The sequence below is a fragment of the Mustelus asterias genome, unplaced genomic scaffold, assembly GCF_964213995.1.
Source record: "Mustelus asterias unplaced genomic scaffold, sMusAst1.hap1.1 HAP1_SCAFFOLD_509, whole genome shotgun sequence".
Taxonomy (NCBI): Eukaryota; Metazoa; Chordata; class Chondrichthyes; order Carcharhiniformes; family Triakidae; genus Mustelus; species Mustelus asterias.
Window position 1 is genome coordinate 272,858 of NW_027590461.1, and position 26,008 is coordinate 298,865.

The 26,008-nt window shown below is 43.4% G+C and overlaps 1 protein-coding gene across 2 annotated transcripts in view; it reads right to left on the bottom strand.

Annotated features, from left to right (window-relative positions):
* Positions 1-7,720: 7,720 nt before the first annotated feature.
* Positions 7,721-26,008, bottom strand: part of LOC144486897 (uncharacterized) — a 31,870-nt gene continuing 13,582 nt past the window's right edge. Inside the window, exons 5-8 of one of the 2 annotated variants that reach the window (XM_078204929.1) lie at positions 20,055-20,260; positions 18,412-18,492; positions 14,682-14,762; positions 7,721-7,747 (exon numbers count right to left, since the gene is read on the bottom strand). In XM_078204929.1, coding sequence (XP_078061055.1) covers positions 20,171-20,260 — 90 coding nt within the window. In that variant the 3' untranslated portion in view covers positions 7,721-7,747; positions 14,682-14,762; positions 18,412-18,492; positions 20,055-20,170. Of the gene's footprint in view, positions 7,748-14,681; positions 14,763-18,411; positions 18,493-20,054; positions 20,261-26,008 lie in introns of those variants that run through there. The other variant, XR_013496351.1, reaches the window with a different exon arrangement.

Sequence of the window (26,008 nt, forward strand, 5' to 3'; positions counted from 1 at the left end):
GCCAGAGACTTCAGTCTGGAGCCCGCTAATAGCATTTAAATTATATTTCAATTCAAATTTGGCTAAGTAATGCAGCTCAGGAAGTTCGGAGCTGGGAGAGCACTTGGAGCCGAGCGTGCAGCACTTATCGAGCAAATCCGGCTCCGCCTAAATCCCCTGTGTTGGAAAATCAGCTCAGCGGAATGGGAGAATCACCCCCTGTTTTTTCTCAAGAAGCAGTTAGTTATCGTGCATGGGTCAAGGGGATCCAAGGATCTGAAGGGAAGGTGGGATCAGACTATCATGTTGGATGATCAGTCATGATCATAATGAACAGCAAGCAGCCTTGAAGGTCCAAATAGCCTCCTCCTGCTCCTATTTTCTATGTTTCTATGATTTAGATTGCTACCAGCAGACTGAAAGATTGCAAATGTTACATGTTTGTGAAAAAAACATAGCTGTATGATGAAGCGGGAAGTGACAGGGCCATCAGCTTCGAGCAGATAATGGGGACAATGTGGGAAACACAGTAAGAAGTTTAACAAGTGAGTGTCACCTGAAGAAGGGGCTTAGAGCTTCGAAAGCTTGTGTGGCTTTTGCTACCAAATAAACCTGTTGGACTTTAACCTGGTGTTGTTAAACTTCTTACTGTGTTTACCCCAGTCCAACGCCGGCATCTCCACATCATGACAATGTGGGAAACAGAATTAAAGTATAAATAATTGGTACGTGGTTGAACTGTTGATCAATAATAGAAAATTCAGCATTTATTAAGGAGATGGTATTTTATTAATGTGATTAATTTCGTTGATAAATTAATGCGAATATTGGATTATTTCAATGCAACAAAGGTTTTGGCTGGAATTCTACCAAAAAAATCCAAGTGTTGAATTCACGGAAAAAAACTGGAGTAATTCATGCTGTCTTTTATCACTGGGGTTGACACTAGAATCTTCCACACACTGTGCACTGCAGAGGTCCAATCGCGTCCTTCCTGCCCATTTCCCGGCCAGCCCCGACCAAAATCCCGGCCCGCCCAGATCAAAATCACCCCAGTGCAGACACAACCTGCAGGCACCCCCTCCCCCACCACTGACTCTCCGCCTGCTGATCCCACTCCCCACAGCCACCCCGATTGCTGGCATCACTCGTGCCTCATCGACCCCAATTGCAGCGTGGCAGTGGCAACCCCCCAAAACCCACCGATCATCCCCAGCAGGCCCCGCCCTCTTGGCCACGCCCCCATATGCTCCTCTCCCTTGGCACTGCCCCATGCCTGATTGGCAGCGCCAAGGTGCCCCCTGGCATGGGCACTTTATCCCTGGGGCAGTGCCAGGATTCCCATGCTCAGGGGGCAAAACCCACCACCGCCCGACCCTCTGGGGTCCCCAATTGCTCCCTTTCATTCCAACGGGATCAGGCCACTAACTCCCAGAAAGTCATGATGTGGAGTTTCCGGCGTTGGACTGGGGTAGACAGAGTAAGTAGTCTCACAACACCAGGTTAAAGTCCAACAGGTTTATTTGGTAGCACGAGCTTTCGGAGCATTGCCCCTTCATCAGATGAGTGAAGAGTACGGTTCACAAACAGGACACATATAGACACAAACTCAATTCCAAGATAATGGTTGGAATGCGAGTCTTAACAGGTAATCAAGTCTTTTCAGTTGGAGACACTGAGTGGAGAGAGGGTTAAGCACAGGTCAAAGAGATGTGAATTGTTTCCAGCCAGGACAGTTATTGAGATTTTGCAAGCCGAGGAATGTCGCAGGGGTTTGAGATAGTGTGACATGAACCCAAGCTCCCGGTTGAAGCCGTCCTCATGTGTGCGGAACTTGGCTATCAGTTTCTGCTCAGTGATTCTGTGTTGTGTGATGTGAAGGCTGTCATGGAGAACGTTTAGCCGAAGATCAGAGGCTGAATGCCCGTGACTGCTGAAGTGTTCCCCGAAAAGAAGGGAACACTCCTGCCTTGTGATTGTCGAGTGGTGTCAATTCATTCGTTGTCATAGCATCTGCATGGTCTCGCCAATGTACCATGTCTCGGGACATCCTTTCCTGCAGCGTACCAGGTAGACAATGTTGGCCGAGTCACAAGAGTATGTACCGTGTACCTGGTGGATGGTGTTCTCAGGTGAGACAATGGCATCCGTGTTGATGATCCGGCACGTCTTGCAGAGGGTGTTGTGGCAGTGTTATGTGGTGTCATGGTCACAGTCCTCCTGAAGGCTGGGTAGTTTGCTGCGTACATTAGTCTGTTTGAGGTTGCGCGGTTGTTTGAAAGCAAGTAATGGAGGCGTGGGGATGGCCTTGGCCTCCCGAAGATACACAGGGCCAACACACCCAGCCGTCCCATCGTATCAGGCAGTAGTACCCTGTGTGAGAACCTCTCTGGTTACATCGAGGACATCCTGAAACCCATTGTACGAAGAACCCCCAGCTTCTGTCGCGACACTACGGACTTCCTACAGAAACTCGGCACACATGGAGCAGTTGAACCAGGAGCACTCCTCGTCACAATGGATGTCTCGGCACTCTACACCAGCATCCACCACAACGACGGCATTGATGCAACTGCCTCAGTACTCAACGTGACAACTGCCAATCTCCAGACGTAATTCTACAACTCATTTGCTTCATCCTGGACCACAATGTCTTCACCTTCAACAACCAGTTCTTCATCCAGACACATGGAACAGCCAAGGACACCCAATTCGCACCTCAATATGTCAACATCTTCATGCACAGGTTCGAACAAGACTTCTTCACCACACAGGACCTTCAACCGGCGCTATACATTAGATACATTGATGTCAGTTTCTTCCTTTGGACTCATGGTGAACAATCACTGAAACAACTACGTGATGACATCAACAAGTTCCATCCCACCATCACACTCACCATGGACTACTCTCCAGAATCGGTTGCATTCTTGGACACACGCATCTCCATCAAGGACGGTCACCTCAGCACTTCACTGTACGCAAGCCAATGCATAACCTCACGATGCTCCCCAAAAGAAGCCACCCCCTACGGAGAAGCCCTCCGTATACACAGGATCTGCTCTGATGAGGAGGATCGCAACAGACACCTAAGAACAGGATATGGTGCTCAACTCATCGATCGACAGCTCTGATGCGCCATGGCGAAAAACCGCACCAACCTCCTCAGAAGATAAACAAGGGGCACGGCAAACAGAGTACCCTTCGTCGTCCAGTACTGCCCCGGAACGGAGAAGCTATGACATGTTACCCAGAGCCTTCAACATGTCATCGATGAAGACGAACATCTTGCCAAGGCCATCCCCACACCTCCACTAACTGCCTTCAAACAACCGCGCAATCTCAAACAGACCATTGTACACAGCAAACTACCCAACCTTCAGGAGAACTGTGAACACAACACCACACAACCTTGCCACAGCAACCAATGCAAGACAGATGTGCTGGATCATCGACATGGATGCCATCGTGTCACCTGATCCATCAAGTACACGGTACTTACTCTCGTGACTCGGCCAACATTGTCTACCTGATATGTTGCAGGAAAGGATGTCCCGAGGCATGGTACATTGGTGAGACCATGCAGATGCTATACCAACGAATGAATTGACACCACTCGACAATCACCATTCCAGTTGGCGAACACTTCAGCAGTCTCGGGCATTCAGCCTCTGATCTGCGGGTAAGCGTTCTCCAAGGCGGCCTTCACAACACACGGCAAAGCAGAGTCGCTGAGCAGAAACTGATAGCCAAGTTCCGCACACATGAAGATGGTGTCAACCGGGTCTTTGGGTTCATGTCACACTATCTGTAACCCCCACGACTTGTCTGGGCTTGCAAAATCTCAATAACTGTCCTGGCTGGAGACAATTCACACCTCTTTAACATGTGCTTATCCCCATCTCCACTCACATTGTCTGCACCTGAAAAGACTTGAATACCTGTTAAGACTCACATTCCTACCATTATCTTGTAATTGAGTCTGTGTCTATGTATGCCCTGTTTGTGAAACAAACTTTTCACTCACCTGATGAAGACGCAACCTTCCGAAAGCTCGTGCAGCCAAATAAGCCTTTTGGACTTTAACCTGGTGTTGTGAGACTTCTCATTTTGCCCAAACGTCGGGAGCTACTCTAATCACCGCTGGAGGCCAGGGAGAAGCAACCGCAGCATGTGAACTCTCACAGGAACTCACGCACTTTCGCGGCCCGCTGCACTAAATATATTAGTGCAGCGGGATGGTAGAATCCTGGCTTCTGTATGTGAACCTTTCACAAATGTCTGATAAAATACCACATAACATCCCTATTAGCAAAACTGAAATTGATTTGGCAGTGCTTTGGTGAGTAACAATTTAGTTACTATCAAAAGCAATCGATAGTGATCAACAGTTTTCATTCACTCAGTTTGCAATTCTGCCATTTTTTTCCCTCAGGGATTGGTCGTGGAATGGCCATACCTTCTGATAGATGTTAAATATCTGGGATTCAGCAAACTCATACATTGCAGCTAAACATCCAAATCAAAAGCGCCGCTAAAACATCAAGTACTGGGTGTCTGGAGACAGACAGGTTGTTGCATGTCATGTTAAACTGAATTGAATGGCTCGAAGTTCAAATTGCTGCCGTTTTGCAAGAAATGTGAACCACAATGATGCAATTTCAAGGAAGGTGCAGGGATCCATTTAAGGAGGGAATGTCCTGGAGATTTACATCACTAAATATCGTGGAAGCTGGTAAGACACAGTCTCTTCGTTTTATACACAGAAGCATAGAACAGGAGTAGGCCCCCGCACATGCAATACCCCTCAGTTCGATCAGCATTCTAACTCTATTTACCCAGATTGGTATTGAAACTCTGCAAACAATCATCTACAAAATCTCTTGAAAACTGTCAATTACCAAACTAAAGCAAGTCTGACTTCCCATCAATCAAAAAGAAAACATCAATACATTATTCTGTATATTACACTCCATATACGCTCAACCAATGTCATCATCACCGATGTAAGCTCGATGAATGGAACCGACAATAATGAGTCAAATAAGTACTCCTCGCTAGGTTTTCCTGTTTGATCACACATCGCCATTGTAAAAGAAATCAAGCTGTGTTATTTCCATATTCTATCGTTTATAATGATGGGCCCTCATTCTAAATTACACTTTTGTTGTGTTTGTCATTGATTACTGTTTTTCTTTTCAATCCATTCAAAGTCTCATTTTCACATGTATAATTATTGGGCTATGTGGCATCTTCCAGGCCAGGAAATCACAACATTTGTGGAATATCAGAGGGGTAAGAGATAATTCAGATCCTGGAAATCAGTCTCATCATGGTTGATCAGTGTCTCACCTCCATTTAGGAGGCATTGCTTAAAAAAAGCGAGAATATAAAACTTTCGACATCAGCCTTGAAAGTCTAATTGTATCAGCTTGCACGGGTCTTTTTAGCACCTCGCCACAGATTTCTGCAACCCTTTTTCAAAAGAAACTTCCTGATTTCCATCCGGTATAATTTTGCTCTAATTTAACATGAAATCAGCATGTTCTTCATTCGCAATCACAGGAAATAATTTCTTCCTGACATGGTTACATGATAACTTGATCAGTTCTTAATCAGCTGAAATCTATTTAAAGCAAGACAGATTATATTATTTGTAAATGATGGAACATACCGTTCGTCCACCTTTTCAGCGATTCCCTCAGCCAAATCAACTGGGTTATGTAGACATGGATGTTATTTAATCAGCCCATTTTGGCTTTCACTGATCAGTTTATATTTGTTCTTCTATTCATTCACTTAATCCTGAGTGACCGTATGTAATTTAAACTGACAGGCCTGTAAAGTGCTTAGCTTCTCGATCACACACACACACACACTTAAATAATGGAGTGAGAAAATTTCCAGCCTTAAAGCAGAACTTTGAATCAAGTCAGGATTATGACTGCCACTTCTGAAATTCCTACAGCCATCTGCTTTCATACCCGGTATAGCAACCATCAGACCGGGAGATGTAACCAGCATAGGATCCATTGGATTATCCATGACCAATTTAAATTATATGAGCACAGTAAATTTCTGCCTTCGTGATTGATGTTTTTTGGTTATTTCAGTGTGATCACTGGTGCTTAATTTTTCTTCAAGTAGACAACATATTCTTCATTAAATCTTGATAATGATTCGATATGGCGGTCCCCGTTAGACCTTATGGCATAGGTGAAAAAGGCTGGCCTTGCCAGTTATGCCACATGCCATGTAAGATTAAAACTGACCATAATAGATATTGGATGTGAATATTAAAGAGAATGCATCCGTGCTGGGAAAGTATATGAAATGCAAAATAAGCAGTAAGATGAGAAATAGTGTGATAAGTGACAAAAATGATGTATCCATGAGTCAGAGACCATGACTGAAGCACAGAATGAGTACATTGCAATTGTCTGATCTAAAGAAAATGATGCTGTCAAAGTTATTATAAAGCCGTGTAATAATTCAGAGAAGCCCATGTGATGCGTTCTACAAAATCATATTTGAATAACTTGATTAATGTTTTTGAGGGTGGATCAAACACAATTTGATGGAAAATACAACTGATTTGATGTCTGTGAAATTATATTTTACGAAGTTCCCCGTGTCAATCTTGTCAGCAAATTTGATATCCTTGAAAATAAAAGGGCCAATGGTCGCATAATTACAAAGTTGACTGAATAACATGAAATGCAGTGCAGTGATGAACAGCGAATTTTGGGATCGGAGGGAGGTAGACAGCTGGGTTATGCCGGTTCAGAACTGGGACAACTGTTTTCTTAATATCTGTAAATACTTTTGAATTAGTTGTACAGGAATAACATCTAAACGTAAAGATAACACGAAGGTTGCGTGGAGGATAGTGGTAATATTTCAACTGCTGAGGCAGGTTGCTGGAACAGGCCAACATACAGCAGATGAAATTCATCGCAGAAAATTTAGAAGTCATACATTTTGGAAGAAAGAAGGCAATATAAAATCGAACATACAATTTTAAAGGGGCAGCGGGAGCAGAGAGCTGGGGTACATGTACACAAATAGTTAACATTGGAGGAGCAGCTTGAAAAAATTGATTCATAAGCTTGGGGGTACTGGACTTTGCAGATTGAGGCAGAGAGTACAAACTCAAGGACGTTCTATTTCTTAAACATGCAGTCTCGAGCAGGGATATAGTGGTGAATTCTAAAACATTGCTTAATGAAAGATCTAACAGCTTCAAACACAATTCAGCAAAGGTTGATGAGAATGGAGCAGGAAGAAGGATGTTCAGTGACATGGATATATTTTAGAAGCTTGGAATGCGTGTCCCGAGAGAAGCGAGATTGAGAAATGATTTGAAAACTATGCAACACAATCAACAGTTTAGATGGGGTAAATAGAAACAAAATGTTCCCATTGCTAAATGGATTGTGAACTTTTGTACCAAACTCCACCAACATATTCCAAAGAGAAAAGAGAGATTTGTAGAAAACAGGACTACAATGAAAATTAGATAGTGGAACTGGAAGGAATGATCTTGCAGGGCTGGGTGGAGACTCGCTGACCTTCTTCAGTGCTGACAAACATTCTACCTGTGCTTTCAGCCCGTGCACCAAAATGTATGATGGGTCAGATTCGCTAAACTAAAATATAATGCTGGTTACTGCATTCTGGGACTTACCTTGTGCTGCAATTCCCCATGCTGCTTCCAGACAGTCCGGGGATATTTGTGTAATGGGTTCGGCAGTTTGTTGAACCAACCCTGGGTAAACATCAGTTATACAATGTAGTGACAAACACTAACCCGAACCTTCAGGCTGAACAGTGAAATCTCTCCCCACACTATTTTCTCATATCGAGCAGGACCTGAGTTACACTCAGACTCATTTGGATTGAATTGTTGTAATTTCACGGCTCATTTAGAGAATGTCATTAATGCTGTCTCTCTTGGCAGTGAATGCCTTTCCCTGGCTGTCTCATGTGAGGTTTAACGAATACCACAAAAAAGTCATATGCTGTAGTTAGAGGCGCTGCTGTTCTAATTTTATGGCCCACGGTTTAATTTAAGGATTATTTGACGAGAAAAGACGAGAGAGAGCAAGGAGCAAATAACTTTGTTCAGTTATTGGGTTCAGACCCAAGAGAGAAGAGCACACTGAACTTTCATATTGCACCATATCTACATTTGATCACTGGCTCTTGTTTCTGTCCCGATTCGAACGGTTAAATGTCATTTTATGTGGATTTCAGATTTATTGACCTCGGCACCCAGCCTTCGATAAAACTTAGCAGATTATTCTGCTCTGAATTTGTACTTTTTCTGTAATAGACTGGATAGCCATTAAGGGCAGAACCAAGGTAACATCCTTGTGGTCATAATCTCCAGTTAATAAGTAACAGTCTTTGAACTGCCTTCAGGCATGTTGGAGGCACCTCCCAGTAATAATTTTTGATTATGCTTCTGTGATCATTTCACTTCTGGGAACTGAATTAGTAAATGCCTGTCCCACTAACAGGACAGATAGAAGAGATGTGATGGCACAGCTGTTGGGAGGAAGTTACTGGTAGTACTTAACATTGACTCTCGGCCCCATCAGCGCTTATGACATTGGATCAAAGGGTCACAAGCATCCAACTGCTTAATCCTTGACACTCCCACCTCTGCCGGTGAATCAGTAATCCTTCATGTTAATTATTACTTGAAAGTAGCACTGAGAATGTTGAGTGCACATAGAGTAATAGTCATAGAGTTATAGAGGTTTACAGCATGAAAACATGCCCTTCAGCCCAACTTCTCCATGCCGCCCCTTTTTTAACCACTGAGCAAGCCCCAATTGCCCATGTTTGGCCCATAGCCCTCGATACCCATCTTACCCATGTAACTGTCTAAACGCTTTTTAAAAGACAAAATTGTACCCGCATCTACTACTACTTTTGGTAGCTTGTTCCAGACACTCACCACCCTCTGCGTGAAGAAATTGCCCCTCTGAACCCTTTTGTATCTCTCTTCTCTCACCTTAAACCTATGTTGTCTAGTTTTAGGCTCCCCTACCTTTGGGAAATGATATTGACTATCTAGCTGATCCATGCCCTTCTTTACTTTATAGACCTCCAGATGATCATCCCTAAGCCTCCTACGCTCCAGAGAAAAAAGTCCCAGCCTATCAAGCCTCTCCTAATAACTCAAACCATCATGTCCAGGTAGCATTCAAGTAATTCTTTTTCTGCACTCTTTCTAGTTTAATAATATCATTTCTATAATAGGGTGACCAGAACTGTACACAGTATTCCAAGTGCGGTCTTATCATTGTGTTGTATAACTTCAACACGACGTCCCAACTCCAGTATTCAATGTTCTGACCAATGAAACCAGGCATGGGGAATGCCTTCTTCACCACCCTGTCCACCTGTGACTCCATTTCAAGGAGATATGAACCTGTACCCCGAGATCTCTTTGTTCTGTAACTCTCCCCAACGGCCAACCATTAACTGAGTAAGTCATGCCCTGGTTCGATCTGCAAAAATGCATCAATCACCTTGCATCTCCACTGGCCCAATTGATCAAGATCCCGTTGCAACCCTAGATAGCCTTCTTCATTGTCCACTATGCCACCAATCTTGGTGTGATTTGCAAACTTATCTAACCATGCCTACTAAATTCTCATGCAAATCTTTAATATAAATCACAAATAACAGTGGACCTAGCAGCGACCCCTGAGGAACACCACTGGTCACAGGCCTCGGGTTTGTGAAACAACCCTCTACACCCACCCTCTGTCTTCTGTCATCAAGCCATTTAGCTACCTCACTCTGGATCCCGTGAGATTTAACCTTATGCACCAACCTACCATGCGGTACCTTGTCAAAGGCCTTGCTAAAGTCCATGTAGACAACAGCAACTGCACTGCCCTCACCTACCTACTTGGTTACCCCTTCAAAAAACTCAATCAACTTTGTGACACATGCTTATCCACTCAAAAAACCATGCTGACTGTCCCTAATCAGTGCTTGCGTCTCTAAAGGCCTGTCTATCATGTCTCTCAAAATACTTTTTAACAACTTACCCACTACAGATGTGAGGCTCACAGGCCTGTGGTTCCCAGGCTTTTACCTACAGCTCTTCTTAAATAAAGGCACAACATTTGCCATCCTCCAATATTCAGGCCCCTCACATGTGACTATCGATGATTGAAATATCTCTGCTAGGGGACCCGCAATTTCCTCTCTAGCCTCCCACAGTTTCCTGGGATATACTTCATCAGGGCCCGGCGATTTATCTACTTTGATGCTCTTTAAGACTTCCAGCACCTCCTTCTCTGTTATATGTACACTCCTCAAGACATCACTATTTATTTCCCCAAGTTCCCTAACATTCATGTTTTTCTCAACAGTAAATACTGATGAGAAATATTAATTTAGTTTCTCATTATCTACTTTCTGTTGGGGACCTCGATGCCATTGAAGTCGAAGAGTGACTCGGTTGTAACACGTCTGACCTTGCTTTTCGGGTTTAAAGGGCATAGTTTTAGGCTGGGAATGCAGCTGGTGACAAGATAATCAACAAGAGGGAAATGGCTACTTCAAACCTTTCTCACCAATCTACCAGTTTCCGACAGATCAGTCGATGATAGTATCTGCAGGAGTGACCAGCACTCAGTCCTTGTGGAAATCAGGGCTCGACTACAAGTTTACAAGAGCCTATATCGTCATTTGTGGCACTACCTGCGTACGAAGTGTGATATGTTTTGAACAGATCAATAGATTCAAGATTGGGCATCAATGAAGCGTTATTGTCCACAACCAACAACAGAATTGTGTCAACCAACGAATTGTAACATCAAAGCCCTTCACGGCCCGACTCTGATATTACCACTGAGCCAGGAAACCAATCCCGGAATAACGCAGTGTTCAGGAGGGCATGCGAGGAGTAGCACCATGTCTATGCCAAAGTGAGGTGTCAACCTCACACACAAGATGTTGGGTCACATGATCCAAAGCTATACCAGCATCACCCTGAGGTTTCCCATGTCACAGAAACCAGTCTTCAGGAAACCTAATTCTCTACATGTCAACATTTTTTTTAAGTGGTTGAACATACTGGATACCCAAAGGATATGTGCTCTCACAGCAATCTGGCATGACGTCTGATATTATAGTCAACAGCTTCCATGGAATACTTGGGAGGTTGACCTTTGTGTTTCGGCATTGGTGGGGATCAGTGCACAATTCCCTGGGGTGGTGGTCAATTGGAGGATCAGATAATAATGTGGACAGTGGCGGTGATTAGTGAGGGTCTGGTGGAGATGTGCTAAGCAATTAGGGAGTCAGTGGGGAACGACAGTGAGAGCCAGGCTTTCAGTGATCACTGCTGGGTTTTGTACAGAGGGCGTCAGTGATGGTTGTAGCCGCAGCAATAGTCAGAAGATAGTTGGATACATCAGGCTAGAGTCATTGAATATTTGAAGCCCATATTGCCCATGCCAGCCCAATTACACCCAGCTATCCTTTCTAATCCCACACTTAAGATGCAGATCCAGCTACCTTTTAGGGTTTCTGCCTTCACCAGGAACTCGGGCAGAGAACTCCAGACACACATTGCCCTCTGAAGAAAACAGATTAACAGATTATCCACATGTCCGCTCTACACCTTCTGACACTTATCTTGAATCTATCTCCCATGGTTCTAGAATTCTCCACCAAGGGAAGCAATTCTATCCTTTATATTCTATCTCTTCCCCTCATCATGTTGTACACTTCTTTTCCAAGGAAAATAACCACAAGTCATTCAATCTCTCCTCATAGCAACAACTTGCTAGCACTGGCAACATTCTTGTAAACCTCCTTTGCATTCTCTCCAGAGCAATCACCTCCTTCCTCTAAAACGATGACAAGAACTACACACTTTACTTCAGTTGTGACCTCATCAGTGTTTTATCCAATTACAACATGATATCCTTACTTTAATATCCCATACCTCTGGGTGGCACGGCAGCACAGTGGTTAGCACTGCTACTTCACAGCGCCAGGGACCGTGGTTCGATTGACAGCCTGGGTCACTGTCTGTGTGGACTTTGCACGTTGTGTGCGTGGATTTCCTCCGGGTGCTCTGGTTTCCTCCCACATTTTGAAAGGCGTACCGGTTAGGTGCATTGACCCGAACAAGCACTGGACTGTGGCGACTCAGGGAATTTCACAGTAACTTCATTGCAGTGTTAATGTAAGCCTTACTTGTGACTAATAAATAAACTTTACTTTATGAAGGAGAACATTTCCCATGCCATTTAACAATCTTGTCTACTTGAACTGTTGCCTTCAGGAATCAGTGTACTTGTACACCATGATCTCTCACCTCATCTACACCTCTTAATATATTCCCATTTATTGTGCACTCTTTGTAACTACTTGACCTCCCTAATTGCATGACCTCACAGTTCTCTGCATTGAAATCCATCTTTGCCGCCCACTCACCAACCCATTTATAGCATTTGGAAATTATAGCTGCCCTCTACACTATTCACTACTCTGCCAATCTTTTTGCCATCTGCAAACTTCCCAATCGTGCCCTCACGTTCATGTGCACATCGTTAATTTGTAACACAAACAGTGGGGCGTCGCAAAACTGTGGAACACCACTTGAAACAACTTTCCGGTTGTAAGGGCATCGATCGAACATTACCCTTTGGTTCCTGTTAGTAAACCAACTTTTTATCCAGTTTACCACATTACAATGCATCCCATGGGCTTTTACTCTTCTAACCAATCTACCATGTGGGACCTTGTCAAACGTCTTGCTAAATTCCATGTGGAAAACATCCACTGCACTACCGTTATCAACCCTTCTTTCAAGTCCTCAAATAATTCAATCAAATTCGTGAGGCAAGATCTTCCTTCAACAAATGCATGTTGACCATTCCTGACAAGTCCGTGCCTTTCTACAGGACAGTTAATCCGATCTCTCAGGATTGATTCTAATAATTTGCCCATCACCAATATAAGACTAACTGGCCTATAATTGTTTGGCATTTCCCTCTTTTTAATCATTGGAACTAAGTTTGCAATTCAGCCCTCAGTTGCCTCCTCTATATTGAGTAGGATTAGGAAATCAATCTCAGAATAGTCAGTGGGGTGTTGATCCGGCTGTGGAAGATGGGCTGGATTTGTCGGGTGGTTGCCAGTGGGTGCACTGAGCTGTAGACGAGGCGGTGAGTGTATTCATCAACTGGGGAGGGCAGTTGTGTTTCCCTATCCTGGATGGAGGGGGAAATCTTGTGGCGAAGTGGAGTCACCTTGTCCCATGGATCTCCAAGAGGTTAGTAGACAGGTCACATGTTGAGAATGGGGATGGGGTGTAGAGTGGGGCCGTGGGGAATGTTAGGCATTTCGGTGGTCAGGGGAGTGGCCGGATGGATGAGTCACGGGCATGGTCAGTGGAAGACTTGCTTGGGAGGTGTTCAGGTGTGTGTTGTCAGGTGGTGTATAAAGTGGATGTTAGATTTTCAATGGCTTCATCACTTGGTCGAGTTCAGTCAGATTGTCCGTCAGGTAGGCAGTGGGGAATTCCGGTGTTTGGACTGTGGTCAGTCGGGGGTGGTTTGCAGTGGGACATTCAGGTGCTCGGAATAATCAGTGAAGATAGTGCTCAGTCGTGAATTGTGCTCATTGGGATGAAGGCAGAGGGGAGTTGACCAAGGGTAATTAAGTTTCTAATTGTGATGAAAGGGGGGTGGGTTATTTGAGGGGCTCATAAGAGCTCACTTGGGAGCCTCTGGGTAGACAGGCGTGGACCAGTGGAGGTCAAATGGATGTCACAGTCAGAAGTGCTCTGCAGATCATGCGGTTATTCGTGGGATTCCGTGGAAGGTTGGAGGTGGAGTAGTTGACACAAGAGGAGGGAAACTGATGCTCTGTGGGCTTGACCAGAGGGGATCGAGGGGGGAGTCGAGAGGTTTAGAGGTCAGATGTGGAATACCATCGAGCGTTATGGTGCTAAGACATGGTGCCGTGTCAACTGGGGTTGACAGTGGATAGTAATATAGTGAGCGTGGGTTGTTTCAGAGGACAGTCGAGGTTTCCTCTGTGGTGAGTGGGGCTGGTCCGCGGGCAGCGCAGTCCCTCAACATCTTTTGTGGCAATTCCAAGTTAGGATGCCTCAGAGCCCGAAAGGAGCCAGCCCAAGCTGTATGCAGATAACTTAAAACATTGGTTCAGCTTTAAGCAGGAAGAAAGTGTTGGATATTGGACTAAAACGTAAGAAAGTAAATAACTGGTTCAGAGAGATGAAGGGAATGTTGATAAAAATGGTACCAATAATGAGGATCTTCAGTTACATGGTTAGGTATTGGGACATGGAGAACCGAGACTGAGAAATGTTTCAAGATATGTTTAAAGTACATAGCAGTTTAGAGAAAGTACAGAGAAACTGTAGCTATTGCTGAAAGAATTGAAAATCTTTTTACTCAATTTCACCGATATCTTCCAAAGAAAACAAATAGATTTGATGGAAACAGGGAAACAGGAAGGAGGGATAGTTGGACTAGAAGGATTGGTCCTGCACTGTTCGGCACAGACTCGCTGACGCTCTTCAGTGCTGTTAACCATTCAATAAGTCTATTGAACCACTCTGTGAAATGACACAAAGGCACATGTTTTCTTTGTTAAATCACTGCAATGGTTGCTTGTATATTCTCGGTTCTTACCTTGTGCTGTGGTTCTTGATTGTTGCTCCTGAGATTCCAGGTAAATGATTATAGTGGTTCCAGCAGTTTATTGAACACACCCTGGGTAAAGATCAATTACATTTCACAGTCACAAACAGGACCTTCAGCCTGATCAGCACAAACCCTTAACACACTGTACTTTTATTTAGAACTGGATCTGAATTAAACACGGTATCATTTGCATTGAATTATTCTGATTAATCAATGATCAATTTAGACAGGTATTAATTTTGTGTGTCTGTTGATAGTGATTAAATTTCCCTCGGCTCTTTCATACCCACAGAGAAATAGTCTACAGTTATTGGTTGTGATGTTTTTCTCATTTTATTTCCTCCCGTGTAATGTCTTTATTATTGAACGATAAACTTTCAAAGATAGCAAAGTTCAAAGAGCATTGTTAGTTTATCGGATCAGACACCAGAGGATAGGAAACCCTGAGCTCCCGTTGAAATACCTTTGCTTTCAATCGCGAGATTTTCACATACTATTTTGCCACATTTCTATCCCAGTAAATGCAATATTTTTGTATTGTTGATTCATTAATCTCGGTATCCTGGCTTCTATCATATTCTACTGCTCTGAACTTGTGCATTTTACGTCATAGATTATTTTCCCAGCAAGAGTAGAGTAATGAGGAGAATGTTCTAGAGGTGGTCTCTAGTTGGTTATCTGCGGGTTTTTTTTGTTTACAGCCTTAGCTGTGATCAGAAATACAGCAACTAATCAGCCTCAATATTTCGTAATTCGCTCTGATTGCTGGTTTCACTTTTTTGAAATGGAATCACTAAATCTCTGTCACATCAGAGAACAGATCGACCAGAGAGAGTGACGTCGCGAGGGAGTTGGTGGGAGCCCTAAAAATTGAACGTCACTAGCAATGCCATGCAACCCTGACTAAAGGACCCCGGGTCAGTTATAGGGACATCTTTGGGGTCCGCCACAGTTACGATGCCCCCGCCCCCACCCTCCAGGTCAGAGCTGACTTGCTCAGACTCAGAAGGTTATGGTCAAATCTTATGAGACATTGGTTCGTCTTCAAGCAGGAGTTTTGCTTCGAATAAAGGACACGCACTTGAGAGAAGATGTGACAGCTTCACAGAGGATGAAGAAGAAAATGACGAAAATCATACCAGGCATGGGAGAACACAGATGCATCATTACTGTCGGCACATGTCGAAGAGGGGTTGACAGGAGGTTTCACATGATGTTCCAAACCATCAGCAATTTAATATTAGCTGCAGAGTAGCAATTATCTTTGCTGGGAGGATTGAGAAGCATTTTACCCCATTTCATCGAATTCAAACGGAAACGAAGAACCATTGAATGGAAGGATGAGGGGCTACAGACAGAAACACTGGATAGAGGGACTGGTTGGATTGTTCTGACAGAGAGCGAAGACAGATACACTGGATAGAGGGACTGGTTGGATTGTTCTGACAGAGAGCGAAGACAGATACACTGGATAGAGGGACTGGTTGGATTGTTCTGACAGAGAGCGAAGACAGATACACTGGATAGAGGGACTGGTTGGATTGTTCTGACAGAGAGCGAAGACAGACACACTGGATAGAGGGACTGGTTGGATTGTTCTGACAGAGAGCGAAGACAGATACACTGGATAGAGGGACTGGTTGGATTGTTCTGACAGAGAGCGAAGACAGACACACTGGATAGAGGGACTGGTTGGATTGTTCTGACAGAGAGCGAAGACAGACACACTGGATAGAGGGACTGGTTGGATTGTTCTGACAGAGAGCGAAGACAGATACACTGGATAGAGGGACTGGTTGGATTGTTCTGACAGAGAGCGAAGACAGACACACTGGATAGAGGGACTGGTTGGATTGTTCTGACAGAGAGCGAAGACAGATACACTGGATAGAGGGACTGGTTGGATTGTTCTGACAGAGAGCGAAGACAGACACACTGGATAGAGGGACTGGTTGGATTGTTCTGACAGAGAGCGAAGACAGATACACTGGATAGAGGGACTGGTTGGATTGTTCTGACAGAGAGCGAAGACAGATACACTGGATAGAGGGACTGGTTGGATTGTTCTGACAGAGAGCGAAGACAGATACACTGGATAGAGGGACTGGTTGGATTGTTCTGACAGAGAGCGAAGACAGACACACTGGATAGAGGGACTGGTTGGATTGTTCTGACAGAGAGCGAAGACAGACACACTGGATAGAGGGACTGGTTGGATTGTTCTGACAGAGAGCGAAGACAGATACACTGGATAGAGGGACTGGTTGGATTGTTCTGACAGAGAGCGAAGACAGACACACCGGATAGAGGGACTGGTTGGATTGTTCTGACAGAGAGCGAAGACAGACACACTGGATAGAGGGACTGGTTGGATTGTTCTGACAGAGAGCGAAGACAGATACACTGGATAGAGGGACTGGTTGGATTGTTCTGACAGAGAGCGAAGACAGATACACTGGATAGAGGGACTGGTTGGATTGTTCTGACAGAGAGCGAAGACAGATACACTGGATAGAGGGACTGGTTGGATTGTTCTGACAGAGAGCGAAGACAGACACACTGGATAGAGGGACTGGTTGGATTGTTCTGACAGAGAGCGAAGACAGATACACTGGATAGAGGGACTGGTTGGATTGTTCTGACAGAGAGCGAAGACAGATACACTGGATAGAGGGACTGGTTGGATTGTTCTGACAGAGAGCGAAGACAGACACACTGGATAGAGGGACTGGTTGGATTGTTCTGACAGAGAGTGAAGACAGATACACTGGATAGAGGGACTGGTTGGATTGTTCTGACAGAGAGCGAAGACAGATACACTGGATAGAGGGACTGGTTGGATTGTTCTGACAGAGAGCGAAGACAGACACACTGGATAGAGGGACTGGTTGGATTGTTCTGACAGAGAGCGAAGACAGACACACTGGATAGAGGGACTGCTTGGATTGTTCTGACAGAGAGCGAAGACAGACACACTGGATAGAGGGACTGGTTGGATTGTTCTGACAGAGAGCGAAGACAGAAACACTGGATAGAGGGACTGGTTGGATTGTTCTGACAGAGAGCGAAGACAGATACACTGGATAGAGGGACTGGTTGGATTGTTCTGACAGAGAGCGAAGACAGATACACTGGATAGAGGGACTGGTTGGATTGTTCTGACAGAGAGCGAAGACAGACACACTGGATAGAGGGACTGGTTGGATTGTTCTGACAGAGAGCGAAGACAGATACACTGGATAGAGGGACTGGTTGGATTGTTCTGACAGAGAGCGAAGACAGATACACTGGATAGAGGGACTGGTTGGATTGTTCTGACAGAGAGCGAAGACAGACACACTGGATAGAGGGACTGGTTGGATTGTTCTGACAGAGAGCGAAGACAGACACACTGGATAGAGGGACTGGTTGGATTGTTCTGACAGAGAGCGAAGACAGATACACTGGATAGAGGGACTGGTTGGATTGTTCTGACAGAGAGCGAAGACAGATACACTGGATAGAGGGACTGGTTGGATTGTTCTGACAGAGAGCGAAGACAGACACACTGGATAGAGGGACTGGTTGGATTTTTCTGACAGAGAGCGAAGACAGATACACTGACCTCCTTCAGCTTTCTTAGATCAGAATCTGTGGAATTACTGCACCAAAAGTCGAGTTGGCTCAGATTATCTATTTTAAAGCATTACAATGGTGGTCAGAATATTCTGGTTCTTACCTTGTGCAGCCGCTCCCGATCCTGGTTCCAGAGAGCCTGGATAAATTAGTGTGGGTGATTCAGCCGTTTATTGAACACACCCTGGGTAAAGATCAGTTACACACCCGAGTCATAAACATGACCTTCAGCCTGCTCAGTACAATCCCTCGCCGCACCATTCTCTTTTTGAGAGTTGGGCCTGAATTAAACAGTATCATTTTACTGAAGTTTTTCAATAAATCATTGATCAATTTATACCAAGTCACTCATTCTGTTTGCCTGAAAAAAGTACATATCATCCCCAGGGAACTTCAGACCCAGAGAGAGGCCACCTGCAGTTGTTAGGTTTTATTTCCTACTGTATAACTCACATCTTACTTCACCTTAAAATTCAGAGAGAACCAGCTTCAAAGAAATTGCTCGTTTATTGGGTTCAGAGGCCACATTATAGGAGACACCCAATTCTCGTGCTGAATTTTCTTTGCTTTCAAGCGCTAGATTTTTAAATCTATTTTGTCACGATTCGATCTCAGTAAATATAATGCATTGGCATCGTGGCTCTATTAATCTCGCTATCCAGGTTCCTATCTTATCAGCCAAGTACTACCGCCTTGATTTTGTGCAATGTCCTTCACAGGTCAATTTCCAAGTCACAACAGAACAATGATTAGTTTGCTCTGGAGGTGGTCTCCAGTTAGCTATTTGCGATATTTATGTTTCAAGTCTCAGCTCTCAACAGGAAAATCAAAAGTAAATATCTTCAATAATTTGTGATTACGATTGTCTGCTGGTTGCACTGAGGACATATCTTTGAGGAATCTGCAGTTAGGATACTCCCCCCTCCCCACCACCAACCCCAGCTCCGATATTAATCACTCACACACAGAAAGTTATGATGCAACTTCATAAAATTTTTGTTCTGTTTCCAGCAGAACGAGGTAGTGTAAATAATAAAGAGCATTCACTTGAGAAAAAAGGTAACAGCTTTAAAGAGGGTGAATAAGTGACTGATGAATATGATACTCGGGTTGAAGGACCTCAGTTGCATGGACAGGATCTGGCCAGGAAGAAGGGAGATTGAGAGAATTTTGCAAATGGTGTTCAAAACAACGAACAGTTTGAACATTAACCACAGAGAAACTTATACCATTGTTAGAAGGATTCAGCAGATGTTTAATCTAATTTCACAAATGTCTTCAAACGGAAACGAATAAGTATTGAAGGAAAGGAATCAGGGCCACGGGGAAAAGGCAGGGTAGTGGTATTGGTTGGATTGTTCTTGCAGAAAGCTAGTATGAACCGCTGAACTCCTTCAGCGACATAAATTTTAAATGCATCTGTTGAACAAGTGCATCAAAAGTCGATATGGCACAGGTGCTCGAAGTTGAATATTATAGTGATGGTGAGGATATTCCGGGGTCTTGCCTTGTGAAAATGCAACCGTTCCTGCTTCCTGATAAATTAGTGTCGGGAGTTGAACCGTTTATTGAACAGACCCTGGATCAAGATCAGTTACTAACCAGGGTCATAAACACGGCCTTCAGCCGGATCAGTACAATCCCTCACCATTTAGTGCTGTGTCTGAATCACACCCATCCTCATTTATGTTAACTAATTCCAAAAATTCTCTGATCAAATTAAACAAAATCATTCATTTTGTGTACCTGTTGAGTCACTGCCTTCCGCGGCTCTTTGGAACCCACAGAGAAACTGTCTGAAGTTGTTAGATGTGACGTTTCACTCATTCTGTCACCCACTCTATAATGTCGTTATTCTTTGATTATAAACGTCCAGAGAGAGCAAGGTGAAAATGACATTGTTCCTTTATTGTGTTCAGACAGCAGAAGATGGGAAACACTGAACTCCCCTGCTGAAAAAAAAACATTTCCTTTCAATCACCAGATTTTTCATTCTATTTTGCTACAATTTTATTCCAGTAAACGTAATAAATTTGCATTTTTGTTCTATTAATCTCGGTATCCAGGCATCTATCATACTACACAGTTTATATAGTCTTGAAAATGTGCAGTTTCCTTCATAGCTTATTTTCCAAGCAACAGTACAGTAATGACTGGAATGTCGTGGAGATGGTCTCTGTTTAGTTACATGCGGCAATTCTGTTTTCAATCTTCGCTCTAAACAGCAATGTGACTAATACTTATTTTGTTATTACTCTTGTCTGCTGCTTACACTTTTTGGAATTAAATTACACAATGTCTATCCAACCAGAGGACAGATCGACCAGAGGTGGCGGCAGAGACTTGGGAGAGATTAATCAAGATTTAACATCCCAGGAAATTAACCTATGGTATGACCTGAGAACCTCCAGCCCAGGTGAGGACATCTTTGGAGGACTCCGTTGTCAGGGTGCCCCTAAGTACAGACGTTGCTTTCTCAACCACAGGATGTTATGATGAAATCATAATCCCTCCAAACCTTACTTTCTCATAATGTTGCTTATGAATTACACACAAGGCCATTTTCAATTGATTGACTCAGTGAACCCTCTGATCATTTTAGGCAAAGACATGCATTACATCGGGGCTGGATTGGGACTGATATCCTTGCGGGGTACCTGATAGAGTGGTTGGAGAGGCTTCAAATTAATTTTCCAGGGGAATGGGAACCCATGTGACTATTCCGAGCTGGGGTAATCACGAAAAAGAGGAAAATGCAGCAAGGTGAATACGAATATTGATTGGCAGTGAAATCAAGGACCAGAGTCAGATAAGGGCACAGTAAATATTTTAGGAAAGGGACAAGACACATTAAAAGGTCCTAACTCTTAAACTCAATGCCTCGACCAATAAAGGCAAGCATGCCATACGCTTTCTTGACCACCATATCTACTTGTGTAGCCACTTTCAGGGAGCTATGGACTTGAATCCCAAGATCCCTCTGAAGATCAATGCTGTCCAGGGTCCTACCATTAACTGTATACTTACCCTTAACATTTGACCTCCTAAAGTGCGGCACTTCACACTTGCCCGGATTAAACTCCATCTGCCATTTCTCCGCAAATATCTGCAACTCATCTATATCCCACTGTATGCTTTGACAACCTTCTATACTAGCCACTACTCCACCTATCTAGGATTGTCTGTAAATTTATTAACCCACCCATGTTATCATCCAAATCATTTATATATATCCCAAAGCAATAGATCCCAGTGCGGATCCCTGTGGAACATAATTAGTCACGGACCTCCAGCCAGAAAAACACCCTTCTACCACAACTCTGACTTCTTTGGGCAAGTCAATTCGGAATCCAAGTGGCCAAGTCACCGTGGATCCCATGCATCTTCATCTTCTGCATGAGCCGACCATGAGGGACCTTGTCGAAAGCCTTACTAAAGTCCATGTAGACAACATCCACTACTCTACCCTCATCGATCACCTTCATCACTCCTCATAAAAAACAATCAAGTTAGTAAGACATAACCTGCCCCACACAGGCACATGCTGACTTTCCCGAATAGGCCTGGCCTTTCCAAGTGCAGAAACAAAATGGCAGCGATCAAAGTGGATTTCAACTGTCCCAGAATTAACTGAGATGAATTGAGGTTGGGGGGCAAAGAGCAATTAAAATGTATTTGTCCAGCAATATACTCTATACATTAGGTTTATAAAAGTATATTACAATAATACTCAAAGCTGACAGCACACAAAGTGCAAAACAAATAAGTTTCTTCCAATTCTGTATGTTACTCACTCCATTCACAATCACAGTTAACATTTAGCGTGAACATACGTCAAACATGTAGCCTGAGGGTTTATTTTGAGCTTTCGTTCTGTCGCTGAGGGGTCTTAAAAAGCAGCCTTTTCCCTTTGTGGTAGCGGCCCCAGATTTTACTGTGGCCCCCAGTACGTTATCCTGAACCTGGGAATGTGTCAGTCTGCAATTACAGAGGTGGAATTAAAAAGGAACTTGGAAAAGCAAAGAGAGGGCAGGAAACAATAAGGGGGCAGTAAAAAAGGAAAGACAAAATACATTTTATAAAGACAAAAAATGCAAACAGATAACTCAGACAAGAATACCAAGCATTAAAAAACAAAATGGTAACTTGTGGATGGAGAGAGACGAAATGCACATGGTTCTTAATGATCTGTGTGTCTGTTTTCACAAAACAGGGAAGCGAAGCAGACCTCTCAGTTAAAGATGAGGGTTGTGAAATATTGAATGTGTTAAACTTAGTGAGGGATGAAGTGTTGGGATATTCACCATCTTTGAAAGATTTGGATGAAATGCATCCCAGGCTGCCAAGATGAGTAAGGGAATAAAAAGAAGAAGCTTTAACCATCACTTTCCAGTGCTCTTTGGCTGCAGCGTGATGTTGTCAGATTGGGGAACTGCTAATGTTGTACAGTTATTTAAAAAGCAGCAAGGGGTAATTACAGGTCAGTCAGTTTGATCTTGGTGGACAAATTATTCAAAGACCTTCCGACAGTTATTATAAATGCTCCTTTGGAAAGGCATCAATTCGTTAAAGAAAGGTGATGTCTGACTATCCTCACTGAATTTTTTTCAGATTAGAGAGACACTTGTTTGATGCAGTCTACATGGGTTTTAGTGAGGTTTTTCTGACAACTGGTCAGAAAAGTAAAAGCCATTGGATCCAAGGGAAAGAAAGTGGTCATTTGGATCCAAAACTGGCTCAGTGGCTAGAATCAAATTGTAATGGTGGATGGATATTTTTTGTAATTGAATGACTATCCAGTGAGGACTCCGTACTCGGCGCCTTGCTGTTTGTGGTAAATATCAATAATTAGTCCTAAATATAGCAGTGATCGGCACAAGGAAGGTCCTCTGCTTATTTCTCCACTCTTCACAGTTCTGCACATTCCTCTGTAGTTATTCATCAGAGCCTCCCATTTCCTACTTCAACGAGCAATAATCCGAGCGAAAGGAGCGAAGAAGTTTCCTGACTTCCTGTAAACTAAACACAAGTCCTCTTCCTGAAGAGTGCTCCACCCGTAAGCAGCCATTGTACCTCAGGGTTCCAGCACTTCCAATATTGCGAACAAACATTTACTGGTTCCATCACCATTGGCCAGGCCTCATAAACCCCACATGGGAGACTTAATTGGGGCTGGAGTGAATTGCAGAAGAAAAACCTTCCTGAGGTTGCAAATGATCCTCCTACACTGACTTAAATATAGGAGCCATGATTAAGAAGTTTGCAAATTATATGAAAATTGGTTGAGTCGTTAACAGTGAGACAGAAAGCTTTAGAATGAAGGAAGATGTCTGTGGACTGAACAGCTGGGCAGAAAAGTGTCAAATAAAATTAATCCAGAGTAGTGTGAGGTAATGCATTTAGAAAAGGCAAATAAGCCGATGAAATACACAATAAATGGATGGATTGGGGAAAGAGAGACCAAAGAAACAGAGATATGTTGGAATCCAGGACAAGCTGCATGTACAGAATATTGGTCAAGGCATTAAATGTAAGAAGTTACATTAATCTTATCTTGTCTGCAAAACATCCCTGTCTCTTCATTTCCGTGTAGTGTGTGTCAGTTCTATCCCTGATCCTCTGCATCAATGAGATAGAAATTTCTTGCAACTTGCTGAAATGAAACAAATTGGAAATGTGATTGTATCCCTTTTCAGTGAGGCTCACAGCTTTACCCTCTGTGTGAAAGCTGCTGCCCATCCTCAGCATGGAATTCAATTTAAACATTCCCCACTTACTGCAGAGAAGGGAGCGGCCCCATTCCAGGCATCAAATTCAACCAGTTTGACAACCTGCGGCTAATTCAACTGTCAACAAGTTTCATTCGAAATTTTACTTTAACTCTTCTTGTTCCAGAGATGTTCAGTAAATCAGTCAAATGATAAGAAACAAATTCCAACTGGGACTTCGGAACTTTGAGCAAACATTGATTTCCTGATATTTGTGGTTTCACCCCAGAGCCCAGGAGCCAGTTCCTTGTCAATGAGCTGAGAGAAGGGCTGTTTCTCTACATGGAGATTCACCATTTAACTTCCAAACTGAATGATCTCTGAGCAACAATGGCTGCAGCTGTTGGGCAATGAGCACTAACACTCCAGTTACATTTATTATTGTAAACCAGCAACTGAGACACCAGATTCTGGCCCAATGGAGTTATTCAAGAAGATGCTCAGAATTTCACTAACTCAGGATGACAAGTGAAGTGAATCTATGGCAGGTCATCGTCAACTGTCCTTATCGAGGATGACATCTACTCAGGGTAAATGGAGTTAAGATGCAGATTAGGCAACATTTAATTAAATAGAGGAAGAGGCTCAAGGGGCGGAATAATTTCATCCTGTTACTGTATTTAAATGTTGGTTGAATAATGAAGTGTGAAACTTCTGGAGGATTTGCACCTCCCTTTTAATCAGTTGATCTTGGATTGTTTATTTCAGATGGTGCAACATTTTTATTCAGAGAACGATCAGATAATCGGGTTCAAAGGGCAAACTTTAGAAACGATAGTTTAGCAAAAACACTTTCAATGTTCCATCTTGTGCCAGTTATAGAATCAGGCCCCTAAACTTACTGATAGTTTTATTCTGGGTTCAACCAAATCTCTGAACAAAAGATTTGCTATCGAGTGATTTTAAATATACAGATTTGGAAATTACTGATTTATAACCTGATCCAACATGCTGAGGATTCTAGATCGGATCCACGAGGTTAAATATCAATTTTGATGTTAAATTGATAAGAGTAAGACAGGTGAGAGCAGTGTGCACTCTAACACTGCTTCCAACTCTCCATCTCTGTTGGGTGAGGTCCACTGGTTCTCCTGCACCCACTTGGCAGGACAAGACAACAATTCAGGTTGTTGTTTTACTGTGTGTAAATTACAGACAGTGTGGGCCTCCAAATGAAAAGAGAGAATCGAGCCAAAGTTTTGAGTCAAGATGACCCTTCATCTGAACTTGTATTTTAGCTCATTCTTTAAGTTTCCTGACCTACTAGCTGTAATTGAATCAGAATTTGACCGTATTTAATTCCTAGAAATCGGGAACACAGAGGGACTAAGTGAGTTGGTAAAGCTACAGCATAAAAAAACTGGAAATCTATGAATAGGCAGTGTGAGGCCATCCACTTCAGTTCTGAGTATTTTCTCTGTGGGAAGTTGGATGAAAAAGTGATTACCATCTCCAGGTAAAAGACATAAAAGCAAAGAGTTCAGGGAAGGAATTTCAGAGCTGCAGGTCAAAGGGAGTGGAGATACACAGGAGGCCAAACGTGGAGGAATGCTGAGATCTCAGAGGGGAAAAACCATAGACCTATGTGAACAGGAGGTTGAAAATTCTCGGTCTGGAAGAAGACACAGTGCTAAAGAGAAATGAGGCCTAAAAGGGATATGAAATGCAGGATGAGATAGTTCTCTTCGGATGACAAACGGAATAATTTTGGCTTATACACTGAGTTGAGAGGAATAAGCGGTGATTGCGCTGAAACATACAAGTATCTGAAAGGGCTGGGCAATGTAGACACTAAGTAATTGTTTTCCACTCGTTTGGAAATTGAAAACAGCAGTGCGGGATCTCAGGATAAGCCGTGGATTGTTTAGAATTGGGGTGAGGAGAAATGTTTTCACTCAGAGGGTTGTGAATCTTTGGAATTCTCTACCCCAG